The sequence below is a fragment of the Haliaeetus albicilla genome, chromosome 24, assembly GCF_947461875.1.
Source record: "Haliaeetus albicilla chromosome 24, bHalAlb1.1, whole genome shotgun sequence".
Taxonomy (NCBI): domain Eukaryota; kingdom Metazoa; phylum Chordata; class Aves; order Accipitriformes; family Accipitridae; genus Haliaeetus; species Haliaeetus albicilla.
In genome coordinates this window covers 20,547,136-20,566,228 of record NC_091506.1, presented here as the reverse complement: position 1 = coordinate 20,566,228, position 19,093 = coordinate 20,547,136, and the positions used below count along the sequence as shown (strand labels likewise).

General features: G+C 41.5%; 1 protein-coding gene across 4 annotated transcripts in view; it reads right to left on the bottom strand.

The window, feature by feature from the left end:
- Nucleotides 1-12,603, bottom strand: part of IPPK (inositol-pentakisphosphate 2-kinase) — a 35,716-nt gene extending 23,113 nt beyond the window's left edge. The window contains exon 1 of one of the 4 annotated variants that reach the window (XM_069769691.1): nucleotides 12,423-12,603. In XM_069769691.1, coding sequence (XP_069625792.1) covers nucleotides 12,423-12,503 — 81 coding nt within the window. In that variant the 5' untranslated portion in view covers nucleotides 12,504-12,603. Of the gene's footprint in view, nucleotides 1-6,791; nucleotides 7,120-10,104; nucleotides 10,500-10,585; nucleotides 10,646-12,422 lie in introns of those variants that run through there. The other 3 variants (XM_009921170.2, XM_069769693.1, XM_069769692.1) reach the window with 3 other exon arrangements.
- Between the last annotated feature and the right edge of the window lie 6,490 nt (nucleotides 12,604-19,093).

Sequence of the window (19,093 nt, the reverse complement as noted above, 5' to 3'; positions counted from 1 at the left end):
CAGCAGTTTGATAACAGATAACAAACAACGTTCTTATTGGCATCCAGGACCATACTAGGGCTACAATAAAAACCATTACCAATTGTTACAGAAAACTCAAACGACAGCAACAAGGATACCAAAACTTGTGTGTGTCTCAGTCGCTCGACTGCCAAGATGATGTAATCAGGAGCACTGATGTTCTGGACGTTCTGATGAGCAGGATGTTCTGGAGGAGCGCCGTCTCAAGCCACAGCATTTTGAGACTCCAGCCTTAAGCTTACAGTCCCACCAGGAAAGGCAAACACTTCTTTAACACCCTACCATGAAACAATTGTTTGGGTTAAATCATAACTGAAAAGTTAATGTTGCCAATAGGGAGACAAGAAGCTGTGGGAGAGTCTGCAAAAATACACTCAAAGAAGTCACTGGCATCACAGAAACACAGGGATGCGTACACACAACTCTTCTCCTAATGTACCTTGGGAAAAAATAGTTTGCTGGTCTTAGTCCCCAAGAAGGTTATCTGCAAGAATTTTTCTTCTCCAAAGCAGTTACTATAGCTATTATTTTAATCTTTCTTAGTGAAATTCAAAATCAAAGTAGTTCGGCCAAAATATGACTGGCATCAATCCACGTACTTTGGATTAGACAGTAGCATTACGAAACCAGGATAAGCACTTCCATTTATTTCTTTACAGCTTGATGTTTGATATTGGCCTTATATTTTCCCAAAATGTCTTCTAAACTTCAGTGTCATAAGATACTACCATGTAGGCCTCCTGAACTGGAGAGTTTTCGCAAGCTGAACGCAACTGGGGCAAATCTATAATCTTGATATTCCCCTTCAGAGAAAAACCTTGTTTGCATCACTGAGGTTTTTTCAAGTTTCCGTCTCTTGCTACATTAATAACAAAATCTGTATAAGAGCTGGTGCCAGTGAAAGAAATAGGAAAATTTCTATATAAACAAGCTCAAATGCTAGTAAAATTGTTTAGAAGTACAGAAAGACATGTATCCTTCTGCTGTTACCACCTCAGCTCACATGGTTTTAAAATAAGCTTCCGTACGAAAATATGAAGAATTAGCCTGTCCAAACACAAAGCCTGGGAAACATCATTTCAGCTTCTGCTTTTCCAAATAAGCAGGTTCACGTCATTTGTTATTACTCTATTATTATTCTAAACAGCATGCATTAACTGTTTTTGTCTAGAGGCAAAGCGTTACTCTAACATCTAGTTCTGCAACTGCCCAGTATAACTAGAAAAGATTCTTACGTAGTTGATTACCAACTTGTGTTCACATATGCAAGATCTACTGGTAGAAACCAAGGCACTTTGGGAAGCAACTTTTTAAGTCCCAAAAGGAAATCCACCCCTCTTCCCACACCCATCATCTCCTTACTCCACACGGTCTCATAAATTGTGGTATCTAAAAACTCACCAGTATTTTTGTAAGCACTACACACAATTTTACATCACAAAGTTACCTACCCGTCCACCATACTCTGTTGTCAATATATTTATTTTGAAAAGGCACGTGATATACAAGCAGAACAAGAAAACCCACGTTTGTTTTAAAGTTGTGCATATAAAAGTCACGAGCTTCCAATCGTGAACAACACTCTCAAAGACTGGTAACAAAACTTTCCCTACAATTATTACTATACTATTTTGTTGCAACCAATTAACCACACCACCACCAACTACTACTCAAGGAGGTAAAGATAAGAAGTTGACTATTTTTAGAGAGAAAAAAGTGCCTGTAAAGGCTCTTGAATTTCTTTATACAGTAAAAACTAGTTAATTCATTGTCTTTTGCTGAACTTAAAGAGCTATCAAGATCTTACCGAACACAGCTCTTAAGTATGCCAAACTTTCTACCACCATTGTAGTTACTCAACACAATCAAATCATCATGGATTTACAACAATGAACAGGAAGGACACCTACAAAAAGTGCATTCTATCTGAATTTCAGTCAAAGAGAGGGAGACAGGTTAAATTACACCAAAGTGCCACTCAAGCCCTACTTCAACACAGTGATATACATATACTAATTAATGACAGTTTCAATGATACTAAATATGAACTACAGAACTATTTTGCTGATAAAACTATTTCTGCAGTAGCACACTGGATCTGCATGCAGTATACGCCAACTACAAAAATTATTCCAACAATTTTTATTCCAAATTTACATTCCACAAACCCTTCAATTCCAACTCTAGTTTGAGGGATTTAAGCAGAAAACAATGGTTTTCTATTAAAAAAATGCAATTGGGGGGGGGGGCAAGTGGACAAAGAGGTGTCACTTTCACATCTCAGAGAAGACAGCTGCACAGAGGAGAGTTCCTTCTTCTGAGAACTAATAGAATCCAGTAAAAACATGCCCACCACACTGCCCAGGCACTTCAATCAAAAGCTTACCTTTATGATACTCGAGACAAGACATTTTTAGAGGTCTCCTCATCCAGGGTGTCAGCGTGCTGTGCAATGTGGAGGGATGTGGGAGATGAAAAAAAACTAAGCCCTGGAAAATTTTGCAGCTTTTGAATCAAGTACACGCAGTATATTGTATACAAGTGTTGTTTTCCAACCCAGTTTTGTTCTGTATAAGGTGGATAAGATCACACAAAACAAAGTGAGGAAAGCTACATTTCCTGCCAGTACGGAGGAAGTTTAGTAATTGCTCATACAAAGTGCAAGGAAGCATTCAAAAATCGGAACAATACTCTTATTTAGCATACGAGTCCTCTAAGAACAATCTTTTTATTTCTTTACATGAATAAAGAATTTCTGGCATAGCACCTTGCTTGACACCATCCAGTATGTTAAACCATTATTTGGAAGCAACGGCACCACGATACTTGTTTTCTTTAGCACAGAGCTCACAGCTTGCATCAGACTTCAGGTACTCATTCCACTTTTTTCCCTGCTTGGTTATGATCTAGATTTCTATGATAGTTCAGCACTAACTCAGGTTTCACTTTATAGCTAAGCTTTGTATAACCTTGCAACATGCAGACGATAGCAATTCCAAGAGAATTTTATGATTGCACTAGCCATAAGTGAGAAGGAAATGTTTGCCCTTCAGCTAAGCCACCTCATCACAGTAGCTGAAATGATATCAAGTGATACACCTGCTGGTACTAGGTGGAAACATATACCAGAGAGAGAACAGAATGAATAAGCCTATTGATGCCTGGCCCTCAGCATACATTACTACAGTCTGGGTAACACAGTAGATGTCCCTGATATTCTAGCTGTTAAAAACAAGCAAGAAAAAACCTGGTCCTTAACATTTAACAGTGTATCAAATAGCTCATCCATCTGTCAAACAGGTGAGTTATACCAATGAGAACATGAAAACATGAAAACATGTACTAAGCTTCCTTCCTTTAAACTGGTCTAAACCTCCACCCATCAACAACATAAACTTTGCAGCATTAAGCTGCCTAGTCAGCTGTTTTATGTTTGGGCAACAAGGCATTTCAGGAAAATATTAATAGGGAAGGGAGGAAATAAAAAGTCAAAACAGTAAGAGGAATTAGAATGAAGTTAAGTAATAAAATGGAGAGTTAGAACAAGTTGGTAATCCCAAGCATCTTGAACACCTCAGCTAGAAGAAAACTAAGCAAGTCTTAGGCAACTGTTCAATCAAATGCAGTGTCTCTGTTCCTTCCTGAGCAAACCCAGGAGGTCAGAACACAGTTATTGAGTATCTCAGTACCCTGAGGCAAAGAAAACACTCACTGAAAAGTTGGAAGGGAGGAAGGAACTGAAGGAGTGAATAAAATAGGCTGTTAGGCTGACCACTTCTATACAGCTTATGGGTCAGCCAACTTATTTCACCAAAGCAACCAACCCACTACTGCTGTTGACTAAGGGAAGATACACATGCAGCACAGAGAAGGCAAAGTGTAGTCTTCTGAACTCCACCATCACTGCATTTACGAAACAGACAAAAAAAATGCTTTTTAGATAATGACTTGATCTCACCAACTGTGAAAAGAAACTCACTTGAGTTTGAGCTAGCTCAGAACCCAAACAGAAAAAAACAAGACCATTTTTAGTCAAGGCTACCTCCTGAGCTTGTCTGCTGTTTTGGGTTTGTGTGGCAGGGTTTTTGGTAGCGGGGGAGTGGGTTACAGGGGTGGCTCCTGTGAGAAGCTGCCAGAAGCTACCCTGGCTCCAAGTTGGACCCATCTCTGGCCCAGGCCGACCCAATCAGCGACGGTGGTAGCGCCTCTGGGAGAACAGATTTAAGAAGGGGAACCCCCAGTGAGCAGGGGGATTGGAATGTGAGAGGAACCCCTCTGCGGATACCTAGGTCAGTGAAGAAGGTGGGGGAGGAGGTGCGCCTGAGGAGATGGATGCCCCCGCAGCCCATGGGGAGATGGCAGGCTGTCCCCCCCAGCTCATGGAGGGGAGCGGGGGAGCAGCTGCCCACCCGCAGCCCAGGGAGGACCCCACGCCGGAGCAGGGGGGTGCCCCCAAAGATGGCCGGGACTCCTTGGGAAAGCCCACACTGGAGCAGTCTGTGCCTGAAGGACTGCAGCCCATGGAAAGGACCCATGCTGGAGCAGTTTGTGAAGAACTGCAACCTGTGGTAAGGACCTATGCTGGAGAAGTTAATGGAGAACTGTCTCCCATGGGAGGGACCCCATGCTGGAGCAGGGGAAAAGTGAGGAGGAAGAAGGAGCAGCAGAGACAATGTGTGATGAACTGATCGTAACCCCATGCTGCTGGGGAGGAAGTAGAGAAAATCAGGAGTGGAGCTGCGCCCGGGAAGAAGGGAGGGGTGAGGGGAAGGTGTTTTAAGGTTTGGTTTTATTTCTCATTATCTTACTCTGATTTGATTAATAATAAATTAAATTGGTTTTTGTTCTTCCCCAAGTTGAGTTTGTTTTTTGCCCGTGACCATAATTGACGATTGATCCCTCTGTGTCCTTGTCTTGACCAGCAAGCTTTTCTTTATATTTTCTCCTCCTCATGCCAACAGGGGTGGGGGGGAGGAGTGAGCGAGCAGCTTCATGGTGCTTTGCTGCTGGTTGGACTTAAACCATGACATCTGCAAAACTGGGACTTATTTTACATTTGCATTGCATATAGCCTTCAGCATTCTCAAAAGTCACTCAAAAAAAGAAAGAAACCAGGCATAAAGTGGAGTTCAAATTTCCAAAGTAAGCCACCAGAAGACAGGTCTGCTCCAACACTCTTATTAGCACAATAAGACAACACCTCTGAAAAAAAGTATTCTGGGTGGAAGAGAGTGGTGTTGCTGCTGCTACAGTTAAAGTATCTCTGTCATATTACATTAAAGTATTAGACCTAAGATTTGCAGTGTTTCTGTCTCCCATCTCCTTCCACACACATGCTATGTTTTCCTCTCTGCATCTATAGAACCTAAGGCACTAATATGGTAAGAAAAGTTTTAATTGCTGCCTTTCTGTTCTTTCTCCTCTCTACATTCAGTCCTGCTACCCAGTGCCACCTTCCCTTTCACTTTATGGAAGATACTACTAAACTGCACTGCATTCAGAGCATCCTTTCAGTGCAGAAACCTGGTAAAGCCAAGGAAAATGTAAATTTAACTACACTAGTGCAATATGGAATTGAAATCCCAATATGGAATCAAAATTCTACATAGATGTTGACTCAAGCTGTTGACTTTCTTTTGGGTCAAAAAAAGCTTTGCAGCTAATCCACAGAACTGGAAGTGCTTCCAACTTCTAATTCTTCGTTTATAGTAAAAGCTTTGTAGATTGTACTCAAGTAGAGTTAGTCCAATTAGTTACGACATCTACAATTGCAATTGTACCAGTTTAGCCAAAGAACCACATACAAACAAATACAAAACTCTCTTCCTTTTCTCCCCAGTGACCATACATGTATATGTAAATATCAGTTAACCAAGGAAACATACAGTTTCATACAGGTGCCACACAGGGTCCTGAATTCCAACTCAGACTGGTGATTGCCTCCTGTTCCTAAAAACTTAATTGTTGTTTACAGCAAGGCAGACATCTCTTCCTTTCTTTTCCACAGATGACACACCCTGATCACATACTTGGCTTTTCAACTGGTTTTTATAGCTGCTTGCTTCAGTAAATTTGGGCAGAAGCTCCTCTACTTGCTTACAATAAATAAATAAAAAAATAAATTAAAAAGCAATTACAACTAGGAAAGAAGGAACAAAGCAATATATTATGTTTAGTCATCAATCTGTTTTCTTGTCCTTTTTCTACTAAGTAGGCAAAGGGTGTGCAGGTGTGGGGTTTTTTTGCTAGACAATGTTTAGATATGCGCACCCCCAAAAGAACACAATGCTGGAGAAACCAGGTCAAAGAAATGCCCTATGAACTAGCAAGAAAGAAGAAGAGGTTTTAATGGCCCTTCACATGTAAATTTTGCTTTCTCCAGAAAATTCTACAGAACTGGATGCAAAATTTCCCCCTATATTACATGACATAGCCTTGGTGAATCTTTTGGACACATCCAGAGCATGAAATCCATCAGAAATAAGAATCAGCATAGGTTTGGAATTTAAATAGAAGAATCTCCTCAAGGATATAAAAACGTTTAAGTTCAAGTCTTACCAAAACTGTCTTTCCCATTAGTCAAAATAAAATTCAATACATACAAGTTGCATCTTTCCTTTTCCGACAATTTCTTACTGTGAAAGAACCAAGACACCGTAACTTGTGCATATTTTAAATCAGAGCAATATTCAGAGAAGGTCATTGTTAATAAACTGTTGTATTTACACCCACAAGGAACAGCAACTAGTTTTTCAGTGTTTTTCCCCTACCTGAAGACTCTTTAATACAGGAATCAGCAGTCTGTTCTGTGTTTCCTTGAAATAAAGACATTCATAGATGTTAGTTCACTGTTCCACAGACATTAAGGAAAAAAAACCAAACAGAACACAACTGAAGAAAAACCAGAAGGCAACTGAACAAAGTTTGCTTTATAGTCAGGGATCTGGAATTTCTCAGGAACAACTTGGAAGTTTTGGGGGCAATACTTTACTTACACTAATTTCAACAGGACAAAACAGATCCAGCCAACTCCACATAGAAAAACAATGGAAGAAGAAACAGGACATGCAGGTTTTTGAACTTGTACAAAATGACATCATCAGAAAAAATGTCTTAAGAAGATTCAACAAGACAGAAATTGATGATCAGCATCACTCCCTTTCTGCCAAACAAGACCAAATAGGAAAGCTGCAGCTAGCTAGTAATTCTGACCATAAGCTTTTCACTCTTTCAGCAAAACCCCCTGTGTCTAAACATACAATCTTGTTAATGGTCCTCTCAAAGTAAGTTTATTATGACAAAATCTTTCAGTAAGAATAATTTGTCATTATTCTTAAAAACAAACAAACCAACCAACCACATGAAAACTATTTCATATTGCAAAAGCAGTATTAGGAACAATTATCTAGCCTGATTTGACACAAAGCACCCCCTCATTAGCAGAATTATTTTATTTCAAAAACCAACACCAAATCCATCTCCCCCATATGCAGAAAGTGTCTTTCTGCACACACTTTGCAGCCATCATAATGCAGCTGCCAGCAGAAGCAGTTACAAATACAGTGAAATCAAAGACTACTGTTAAAACACAAGATACCCCTCTCTCCTAGAAGACTTCGCTCTTTACAGTATCCTATGAAGTCAGAACAAGGATCGGGAAGGATGCCTGCGAAAGCAGCACTGTGGTATCCTCCATCTTTACCCATACGTCTTGAAGGGAAAAAAAAAAACAACAAACCACCAAAACAAATCAAAGAGAAGAGACAGATATTATTCACTTACTACAGGCACCAACTTTGGGAATCTTCTGCAAGTTTGATTATCTGACTTGACTCCCTCACCCAATCTCCTTAGCTCTGCTTCATTTACCTTCTCCATCTACCTTCCCTCCCCCTTTTTCTATTTTGTAAGCTTACATATGCTCTTGAGATGGTTAAGCATTTACTAATTAAGTCCCATACCAAAACCCAAGGATATCTGTTACAGATATCTCCAAGTGCTCCAAGACAAGTAGTAGATCATTACTAACAATCAAGGCATCTGAAGATACAAACCACAACCTTTTGCAAGCACACACCAAGGTTCCTCTAGATCATCTCACTGAATAAAAAAAACAAGCTAGGAAAAAACCCTCCTCTTCTTGTACCACCTCCCAGTAGACACCCTGAAACACAAGCTTAATGTTCAACCATATATCAAAATTAAGCATTTGGTTACCATAATATCCCAACATGCAAAAAATAAAAATGACTGGAAATCAACTGCAGTGATGCACATGAGGAATGTACATACTTTATTTCATAAAGCAAAAACTGGGGATTGCAAGCATATGTTTCAACAGTGAAAGGAACTAGAAGTCGTTATTTCTAGAGCTGCTTACACTACTTCTACAAACATCTCCTGAAGCCTTTTGAAATGAAGTGTTAAGTGTCTCTGTAAGAGCAAACAACTGATTAAAACGCAGAACTACAAATGAGGATTTCCAGCTCACTTCTGAAAAACTAGGTATCTCCACCTTAAAAAGAGTCAACAGCTTACAAGAAGATAACTGTTCTACAGCAGTTCCTCTGAACCCTCTCTGCTGCTCAAAAGCAGAGAGGAGGAGGGAATGCATGGTTTAGCCCTCTTTTTAAATCAGAAGCCAAATCTGCTGTGGAAGAAGCAACAATCCAGTAAAAATGCAGGGAGTAAGAAGCATCCTTTCTAAACCGTCTGGCTGTCTATGATGGTGCTTGGTTGGGGGTTTGTAGAGCTGTATCTGTACTGCAGCACTTTATGCACCTCTGAGACAGCAACTAGAACAAGTAACCAGACAATTCACTGTATAGCACAAAGGGTGGCAAATAAGTTATTTGAAGAGGATGCTATGATTCAACCAAATATTCGAAATTGCAACCAATGGACAAGGATCATACAGACACTGCCTGAATGAACTTGTAGGTTTTGTGTACTTCAGTTATCTTTCCGAACGTCTCAAGCGCTGTCTTCATTAACCAAACGGAGTTGCCAGTTGTACTTCTCACTAAATTCATGAGGTAGAAAAGCTGTCTTTGTTCGTTTTCTACTAGAAGCATTTCAGCAGGTTGCAAGACTATACAAAAGCTTTTTTACCACAACTCAGTTTTAACTTAATCACAGCTGCAATAAAAACCAACAGGAAAAACTTTATCAACAAAGAAATTTGTACCACAATACTGTACATCTCTTAGAATTTTAGATTCATCAGAACTGAAATTTTAAAAATCCATGAAAGCAGAAGTTCGAGTATGCATCAAGCAAGCAAGCATGCAGCTCCAGAGATAACAATGGTAACTGGAAATGCTCGGCAGGCATTCCATCTTCATTCATCACATCACTGTCTAAATGCTGGAGAACTAATTAAAGTAACTGTAAAACTATCACTGTAAGAAGAGACGTGCTGACTAGACCGTACCCTAAGTCCTCTCTTCTTAACTGCATGAATAAGAAAGAGAGATGCCCTTGCAGTGATTTCAGCCACTCATCTCAGTATGGCATTCCACAGGCTGTAGGAGCACAGGCACACAGGGAGACTCTGGTCACTGTTGCATTCTGCAGCATTAACAACCAGTAAGAGGAAAGAGCACATCGAGCAGTACTTTACACCACTTTCACCGCAACAACAGAGCGTGTTCCACAGAATGCCAATGTCTGACTGTCAGACAAACCTTTGTCTATATGCCACCATTCAAAGGCACTGGAAAACACGGCTGCATGTTGCCTGTGTCTAGGACTTATCAGCTCATCACTAGCAGAGCTATTTGTTGGGCATGTGACTCTTCTATGACCAAGTTTTTAATTTTGGTACTGTACTAACTCTGGATTAACAATGCGTTACATTCATGTCTTAAGGGAAGGATACAGGGAATGGAGCAAACCAAAGAAATAAGCGTAGCCTTAAACACACAAGAGCATCATGAACTGACGATGCACGCCTTGTTCCCCTTGCTCTTGACCCCAATCCAGTCACACTCCACACACCCAAGAACAAGGGCGTCCATCCGGGCTGCCTGCTCAGCCCAGCCCAAACACCCTGTGTCCTTGATACACGCCCTTGCCCAGTACCTGTTATCAGTGCTTCGGAGAGTGGTCCAGAGGGCAGGAGTTGAAACAAAACACCATGGATCTTACTTCATAAAAGGCAAAGAAGCTTCTGCCCTCTTCTCCAGAAGGACAGGGATTAATTTTTCTGTTGCTGTTTTGCTTTTTAAAACTTCTCAGATCTTCCAGAAGCAGCAAGGAAGAGAGGCTCAGACCTACAGGGGTAGGGACCAGCTTCCTCCCCACATTCCAAAATACAACTGCACTCAAAAGGGAGAACATGGAAACAATAAGCACATACACAGTTCCACCCTGGCCTCTCACTGACAACCCCGGCACTTATATCTGAGCATCCATTCACATCTCCCTTGCCACAACCAAATCGCTATCCCTCCTGCTAGCATTTGTACACAAAAAACATGAACTGAAGAGATACAGAATGAAGCAAGGACAGTTAAAATGAAATTCACTGTCTTAATTATGATGCTGTTCTGTTCACACAAACCTGAGAATGACTTGACATCAGATCACAAGAACGATGATTAGTCATGCAAGTATGTCCTGTTTGTAAGAGGCACAAAGTAACAATTAGCATCTAAACAGTATTTTATATGCTCCAATTTTACAAGAGTTCGCCATCAGTAGACACAAAGCTCTAAGACATAAGTTTTACTGATTCAAAACTGTCTATAAAAGAAAAATCATATCTATTTCACATTCACACTATCTTATAGTTTTAGCATCTTGTTAAAAAGAGAACTGACACACTCAGCAACTGCTCCGAGTCTCTGGCAGACTTCCTCACTTTCCCCGTCTTTAAAGATATCACAACTACATCACTATTAATCTATTACGTGTTGTGACCCCTAACATCCAGTGACTAAGTATTTCTTAAACTGCCTTTTTCAAAGCTAGAATTTGGACAAGAAACAAAAACATGCGTGTTCTTGTAACAAAAATATCTTTTAAAAAATATTTTATACAAAGAAAGAGAAGGAAGAAACATGAGCCACAGAAGTGCCCCTCCTAAAGTTTGCAGAGCACCATCAGATTTCCAGCATTTTCTCAGACTTGGTATTTGTTAATATTTTTTACACCTAGTTTATGCTTATAATCCAGAAAACAGACATCAGAAGAATCCAGTATTTTCAGTCATTCATTCAGACATTATAAAAAACCCATGGTTCTCAGGATTCAACTCTTATTGTAGATTTTTTTTTTTTTCCCCACACAAAGCCTACGTTTTATCATTTTGGCTTTAATGGGTTTAGATCTACTAAGTATCAAGAACATTCTGTGACAAATCCATACCAGAATTTAAACTGAAATACAAATAAATTTTTAAGGCAAAAAATAGCCACAAGGAGTTTTTAGAAAAAGAATAAACTCTTTCAAGCGACACATATCCCAATATATTAAGTAAATAATACACATACAAGCGGGGCAAGAACATAGTGACAGCAGTCAAAGGAACACGTGCTTTTTAAACTGACATAGAATTCGCTTGACTGGATTTAGCTTCATTTAATTGTGACCGCTCACCAAAATGCTGAATCCGTTTCATTATTTTTTTTTAATTTAAACCAAACCCAAACAAACCCAACTCAGGCCAACCAAAGAACCCCCAAAAGGTAAATCCAAGCAGAGAGATGAAATGACCGGCCCATTCACACAGAAGGTCTACAGCCAAGCCCGAAACCCAAATTATATTCTGGAGTCCCAATTCAGCACTGCAGCAAGCGTCCAAACTCTCGTATAGGAGAAGAGTCAGCGACAAAAGGAAAAACGATCCTTCCCCGGATTTCTTCCTTCTGTCCCACTTGCACGGACACGGGCGTTATGTCAGAAAAGGGAAATTTTTAGTACTTTTCCTCACAACTCCCGTTCCCGGACGACAGCTGTCTAGTCATCAGCTGCTCTCCCTTCCACTACCCCTCCGAGCCGTAGGGGAGAACCGAGGAAAGCGCCTCCCGCTCTCTCCCACCGGACGGGCCCCATTTCCCCTCACGCTCCCCTCAGCGCTCAAACACCCGCCGCCCGGAACGGAGAAACTACTTCGGCAGAGGACGGAGGGGAGGGAGGCCGGCGGGGCCGGGCGGCCGCTCCCGCCGAGGGAGAGGCCCGGGCACCTGGCGGCAGGCGCTCGCCCGGGGAGGCGAGGCAAGGCGAGGCACGGCCCGGCCCGGGGCCTGTGGAGACCCCGGCGCGGCCGCGGCCCCTGAGGGAAGGCGGCGGCGCCCCCCCCTCACGCGGGCCCGGCGGGGCGGGGGAGGGGAGGGAGGGAGGGGCGCCCGCGCGCCGCCGGCCGTTACCCGCCGCAGCCCCCCCCCCCCCCCCCACACCTGGCAGTGGGAGACGACGAGGCTCTGGTTGCCTTCCCCGTGGTACTTCCATTCATTCTCATCCATCTTCTCCACTTCCATGCCCGGCCCGGGCCGCCGCCGCGCCCCGTGGGGACGGTGCCTGCCGCCGGCCCGCCGCGCTCACGCCTCCACCATCGCGGCTGCGCGCCGCCCCGCCGCAGGAAGTCCCGCCCTCCGCCGTAGAGGCGGGGGCGCGCCGGGCCGGGCCGCCATCTTGGCGGCGGGGCAGCTCCGCCCGCCGCCGTCATGGAGCGGGGCAGGAGCGAACGGCGGCGGGCGCGGGAGGCCGAGCGGGACGGCCCGCAGCTCCGGTTCGCTTCCTTCACCCTCGGCCGGCGGCGGAGCCCCGGGAGAGCCCTTTCAGGCGCTTCCCCCCCCCTTCCAGAGCGAGAGCGGCCGGCCTCGGCCCCGCGGCCTTCCCGCACCGCTGCAGCCGCTGCCCGGCGCCCGCCGTGCCAGCTCCTCGGGGCCGGTTTTCAGAGGCCGCTGAGAGGAACCGGGGGCTGGGGGTAGGAGAAAAGCATCTTCCTGCAGAAACGACGACCCGGACCCCAAGTGCTTTTTATGCGCCCTTGTGTTGGTTGCCCAGATAACGTACGCAGATACCGCACTGTAGGAACTGAGTTTGCACCTGCAACAGAGGTTATTCAGATGATCAAACACCAAAAAAGAAAAAAAAAAAAAAGCCTGGAGTTTTAGCTTTGGGGTTGTGTTTCCTGCTAAGGCTGTTTTTAAGGTTACAGACTTTTTATATACAGAAGAGTAGCTCTTGCAGTCTGTGTGTCTCTGAATAACTCTGCTTCAATACACCAGGTTTTTCAGATATCTAATAGAGATGTTACATGCACAAATATGGAAGTGTATGTAACAGCCATTAAAAATTTATTAAAATATTAAGCTGTTTTCCTTACTGTTACCAACACGGTTCAATATAGTTTCACAGGGCACCTCAACACACATCCCTCTATATATGAATATACACATCTATAATGTGCAGTAAATTGAAGACAAACTATCTAAATTATCAAAATTCCCCATCACAAATACAGGATTAAATTCTAGATCACTTAATTCAGTCAATTTTATCACTGAGTTTTGACTACAAACAGCAAAACTTACCCTTGAATTACCATTTCAAAATCATCTCTACGGGCTCTCTGAAATTCCCCCTTTTCTTCTCCTTCCTCACAAGGCACTCCTCGACAGTAGCCAAACTGACACATCAGAAGGTGACTAACTCTTGCAAGTTTTCCTCTGTATAACCAACATTTGTATAATTTGGGTAGTAGCCAAATTTGACTCTGTATTACAGTCTTTCAATAAAGTCAAAGCAAAGAAAATCATATGACATTAAGAATAAGCTAGTAAAATACTGACACATAAGGCTATCAAACAGATTTGCAACTAAAAATGAGAAAATAGCCATCCTGTCTCTTTACATGAAGAACACAGACAACAATAAATTAACTAATACAAAGTTTCTTCCCACCCTGTCCTCTATCATCCCATGTCTGTAGTTTTTGCTTCTTTTTAAATGGCATTTAAACTATGGCACTGACTTTAATTTAAGATGGCACATCTTTACTTTAGTCATCCCAGCTCCCCGGGTCATGCCTGCTGTACAGATCATTACTCTGCCAAAACCCACCAAAACATGATTGCCCCCCCAAATTCAGCTCTAAACCTTTGCTGTGTCCTTTTCCCAGGCATGCCCCAGAGCTATCAACACTGGACTCTCACATATGCCATCTTTTACAACTCGTAAGTTTAGCAGGGAATGAGAATGAAATGGTAAAAACAGTTCACTTATTCACTTGGAGAAGGGGGAGGGGAAAAAAAAATCAGGCAAGTATTTCTTGTTAATATTCTGATGGCTATAAGAAGTTCATTAAATCCAGATCTGAGGAAAAAAAAATAACATTACTTAAGACTCAAGATAAAATTGGGTGCCAATGATACAAAGGTCTATTTTTCTGATAATAGCTACATCTTAGTTCTCCAGGTTCATAAAATGAAAGGCTTCTATAAAAGACAGGATATTTTGTTCTTCATGAAAAGAGTAAGCATGACTCAAAAGATCCTACCCTGGGACCTAGAAATGGCTGCCCAGAGAAATGAGGTTTAAAAATCACAAATTCAAGGCAGTGAGTCCAAGAATATTGAACGGACATGATAATTGTGCTACAATATACTATCACTATTTTTTTTAAACTACTGCACCATTTTCAGTTTTCTAAAGATGCAGTTATCATGTTTAAATAAGACTGACAGGTTTATACTTTTATTATACTCAGACCATCAAAAATGGAGTATACTTACATAACTCACACCTCATTAAAATTTTAAAGCTTTGCTTTTTTTCCTGTTATCAGGATGGTAACACTGCTCCATGCCACAGTTTTTTCTTGAATCCATGGTTTATCTATGTAATTTCATACACATACTAGAAATGCAGGAAATCTCATGCTCCAACTATCATTTCTCCATCTCAGACTGACTGAGAAACACTGACCCAACAAAGAAAAAAAGATTAGAATAGGACTGGAGTGTGCCATTTGATGGGGTTTTTTTGTTGTTGTTGTTTTTGGGGTTTTTTTTTTTAGAAAGCACATGTGGTACTTCAAACCACAATAAAATATTTTAGAAACTAAGTCAATGGCTTCAGGAATAGGACTGTAAGTAGCAAGAAAGGTGACTTCAGGTCAACGAAGATAAAGCCACGTGTATGTTGTTAACAGACAAGAGCTTGCACGAACTTACCCAGCCATCAATAACCACAGATGTGAATAAACAGACATTAAAACTACTAAGAGGTTTAATTGCTACATACAGTCTGAGGGAGGAAATGAAATTACAGACACAGCATAAATAACAGCAACTCTGTATAGTATATATAACTCCAAAGAAGTGCCAAGACAGACAATATATATAATTTTTTATTTTTTTTTTTTTTTTTTTACACATAGACAAGATAATTAAATACTGTTTTCCATGCACAGGACTCCTGAACATTTACTGAGAAAAAATACCAGTAATTAACAGGGCAGGGGGGGTTACAACCCTAAAACCAACCAAACAAAAAGCAGTGTTGTGGTGAATTTTTGGGACCGGTAAGAGAAAATATATGGAAAAGAAGATCTAGTTAGAAACTGTAAAAGGTCTTTAAAGCAGAACACTATGGTGAAATCCTAGTAGCTTTGACAGGGTATTAAAGCAGAACGGAACAAGACCAACCCATCTAAGCACTTCCTTAAAGCCTGTTCTTACAGCTTTTAATCCTGTGGGCAAGGGAGGAAAGATGAAGGGATAAAGAGCTTTTAGGTCTTGCCTTGTATTAAGTGACATACCAGCAACTGGAAAACAAAACACTCTTTACACAAAGAGGTGAAAGCAAACTACCAGAGCAGACTCAGTAGCCTGGTCAGAAGTCACGTAGAAGCAGTATTTTTGCTGCTTTCAGAACAGGCTAACACTTCTTATTGCAGATGCTTTACTATTAATGTTATACTATTTGCTCATCAGCAAAAACCCTCTTGCAACATGTAACTGCCCCTAGGAAAACACCTTATTGTCTGATATCACAAACATACCCTAACCTTGTGTTTAGTCCTTGGACCTGTAAATAGTTAAAGGAGAGCACATCTTAAACTTTTTTGACACAAGCCCTTTGTGACCATCTTTAAACAGGGAAGAGAACATATATACTAATCTGTTTTTCAGCTAAACTGCCATCATTTGGCAACGCACTTCTGCAGAAAAAACCTTGAAGCCTTCCCCGTTAAAACTTAGCTCACCAAGTACAAGGTCTCTAGACAATAAATTACAAGGTGACGTAAAATGGTCACACGTTACATTTCAGCTTATACCCAGAAACACCAGACTGCATAACAATATCTGGGGATGGTACAGGACTGAGCAGCAGTTTCTTTCGTACACTGACTGATAAATTCAGAGCCCCACATGCATCGACAGGCTGTAATAGCTCTGACCAGCCTCCATCCATCTTCCTCTGTAATCCTCCTCTGCAAGCTCTCCCCAGCCCCCCAGAAGTTTAGGTGCAGCTCTGATAGAGCACAGCTGTGTGGCCTTGGATCTGGTGGATGAGCCTGACGAGGTACAGCTGCAAGAAGCCACCCTGAGACCTCTGCAGCTGGCTGAAGGTCCCGGCCCTTGCCGCAGCTCCGCTATAGCAGTCAGGGAGCGAGCCAGAGTGGCTGCTCTGCAAAGGAAGGTCAGCCAGGAGCCGGGGAGGGGGGACAGCAAGGCACCCCAGCAAGGCACAGCATTCCTACAGTACCTGAGGAAGAAGAGCAGAGCAGGGCTGGTGACAGCGACCAGGGATGGCCCTGGCTGGTGACTGCCGGCCATCTGGAGCGAGGAGGCGATCCAAGGTCAAGCGAGGGAGTTAAGCCACCAACGCAAGGTACGAGGCCAGGCACAAGTGTACCTACAACCAAACCCATCGTGTCTCTTCCCTCCTGCAGACTGTCCCTCTTCTACCTTTCCAAACAACTGGTCATCACCTTTATTGTTGTTACCTGTCTTACACACAGGCTTCCTTACTTGCCAAGGGATCCTAGGCATAAGTATTTTTCATATCCCTGGGTGGTCTGTTAGCCTCACGTTCCCTCAGGATACTGGTCTAAAGTTAACATAATCTCCAAACAAATCGTTTGGTTTTGCCGAAGTTAAATAATGACTCTCTCATTATTCCATTATCTTGATTGCAGAAAATATTTAACAAACATGGGTCACTCAGGTTACTTAAATTACCTTGGCTTCCTTTAGACAAGACTGATCTCGTTCATTTTCAAAGGGCTGATCAGTTCCAGTTCCCATTCAAATCAGAAGGCTCTGCATTGGCTTAACACTTCTGAAAGTCAGGCTGCTATTTCAATCTCTATGCTCAGATGGGAGACCTTAGATGCACAGGAAGAGATTAAAAGTTGATGGAAACAAACAAAAAGAAAAACTTAGAATGGGAACGAGCATACAGATGGCAGTTATAAAGATGCACTTAAAAAGTGGTAGAAAGGAAAACAGAAGCAAATAAAACAAGAAATGTGCAGAATATCAAAGGCCACAAGCCTGAACTGTTACTTTTGCATGCAAATTGTTTCAGAGATTAGTCCTAGAATGTAATTTATTATGATGTGAAAATCATTCCATGACTAACTCTTTATCAAGGGTACAACACTATGAAACGCAACTGAGTAAAGAGGCTTTACAGGAGACTCTTCAGGAGACTAGATCCACATTGATTCAAAGGAAAAAATACCATTTCAGGAATAAACTGTATTACCCACCAAAATCTGACTCACTAGAAGTTGCTCACAGCAATTATTCAAAAAAGGAACACAGCCTAACCAGTACTTATCCATACTTCATATAGCTATACAAGCTATATGTATATTAACCTTCTCAGACAACTCAAAATCCCCCAGAAGTATAAAAATGATTTATTAGAAGATCCTTATATAAGGATCACTCTGTGATCATTCAAAGTAAAAGGAGAAACATATGGATCTTATCCTCTAAGCTTTTAGCCTTCCCCCAAATGTATTCCTTCCAGTTCATGAACGTTTCCCAAGGGCCCTTTGGAGTTTTGAGAAGAGTCTGAATTTCCTGGTCACTTTTATTCCCCACCACCTCTATTTCCCACCTCTCCTCCCCTCATCTGCCTACAAGCATCATTTTACCACATTGGGCTCTTTCTGCAGGGGATACTTTGCAAGATTGACAACACCATGTTTCAGTTGAATGCCAAGTAATCCTGCTTATGCATTATCATTTTACAGAAACAAGAGATCATTAGAACACAATAACAGAGCAAAGAGCTAACTGAAAAAAAATACACATATATAGATTGATCTATCAGAAATTTTCTCTTACTAACAGTAGATTTTAGAAGTGATGCTTTACTTAATGAGATATATTTTCCTTTCTGCTGAAGTATTCTTGCTATATCGTATTCCAGAAGGACAGTATGGTGTAGCTTTGTTATTTTTTGTTACCTGTGTACGTAGATAAGCTTTACAATATGTTGAGGGTACTCACAAGATCTTCAAAAGATAGGCGTGTCCAGGTACATACTAGGAGTAAAGTGAAATGACAGCAAACTTTCACAAGCATCATATTGTTCTTTTAGACCATCAAGCATGATATAAAGTTAATTGTCCTTTCCTGCTATCAAATTTTCAGGCTCACTCCTTCGTATTACTGCCAACTTAAAATGACCATTTGATTTCACAGACATTTTGACTCTAGCAGAAATGAAGAACTAGAATCTTTGGTTCTAACAAATATTTACCTTTACCAAAAAGTTAGCTTTACCAAAAGCAACCATTCTTCTGCCACCAATTTCCTAGAGCAATCATTCCAAACATGATGTCTAATGTAAAAGAAGTGTTACTAATAAGTTATTTAAATTAAAACAAATACACAGGAACCCTTCTATATGAATGAGGAGTTTAGATAATATGTGAGAGAGAGAACATTGACCTACTGCTTTATTTGGTTTTATATGTAAAGGTCCACAAAGGCGTTACACAAAAATATTAAAAATAGTCCCTCTTCCAAAAAGTGTAAACAAAGGTGAAAACAATAGCTCCATAAATAAAGCATGAAGGTAAAAAAAAAAAATTTCCCCA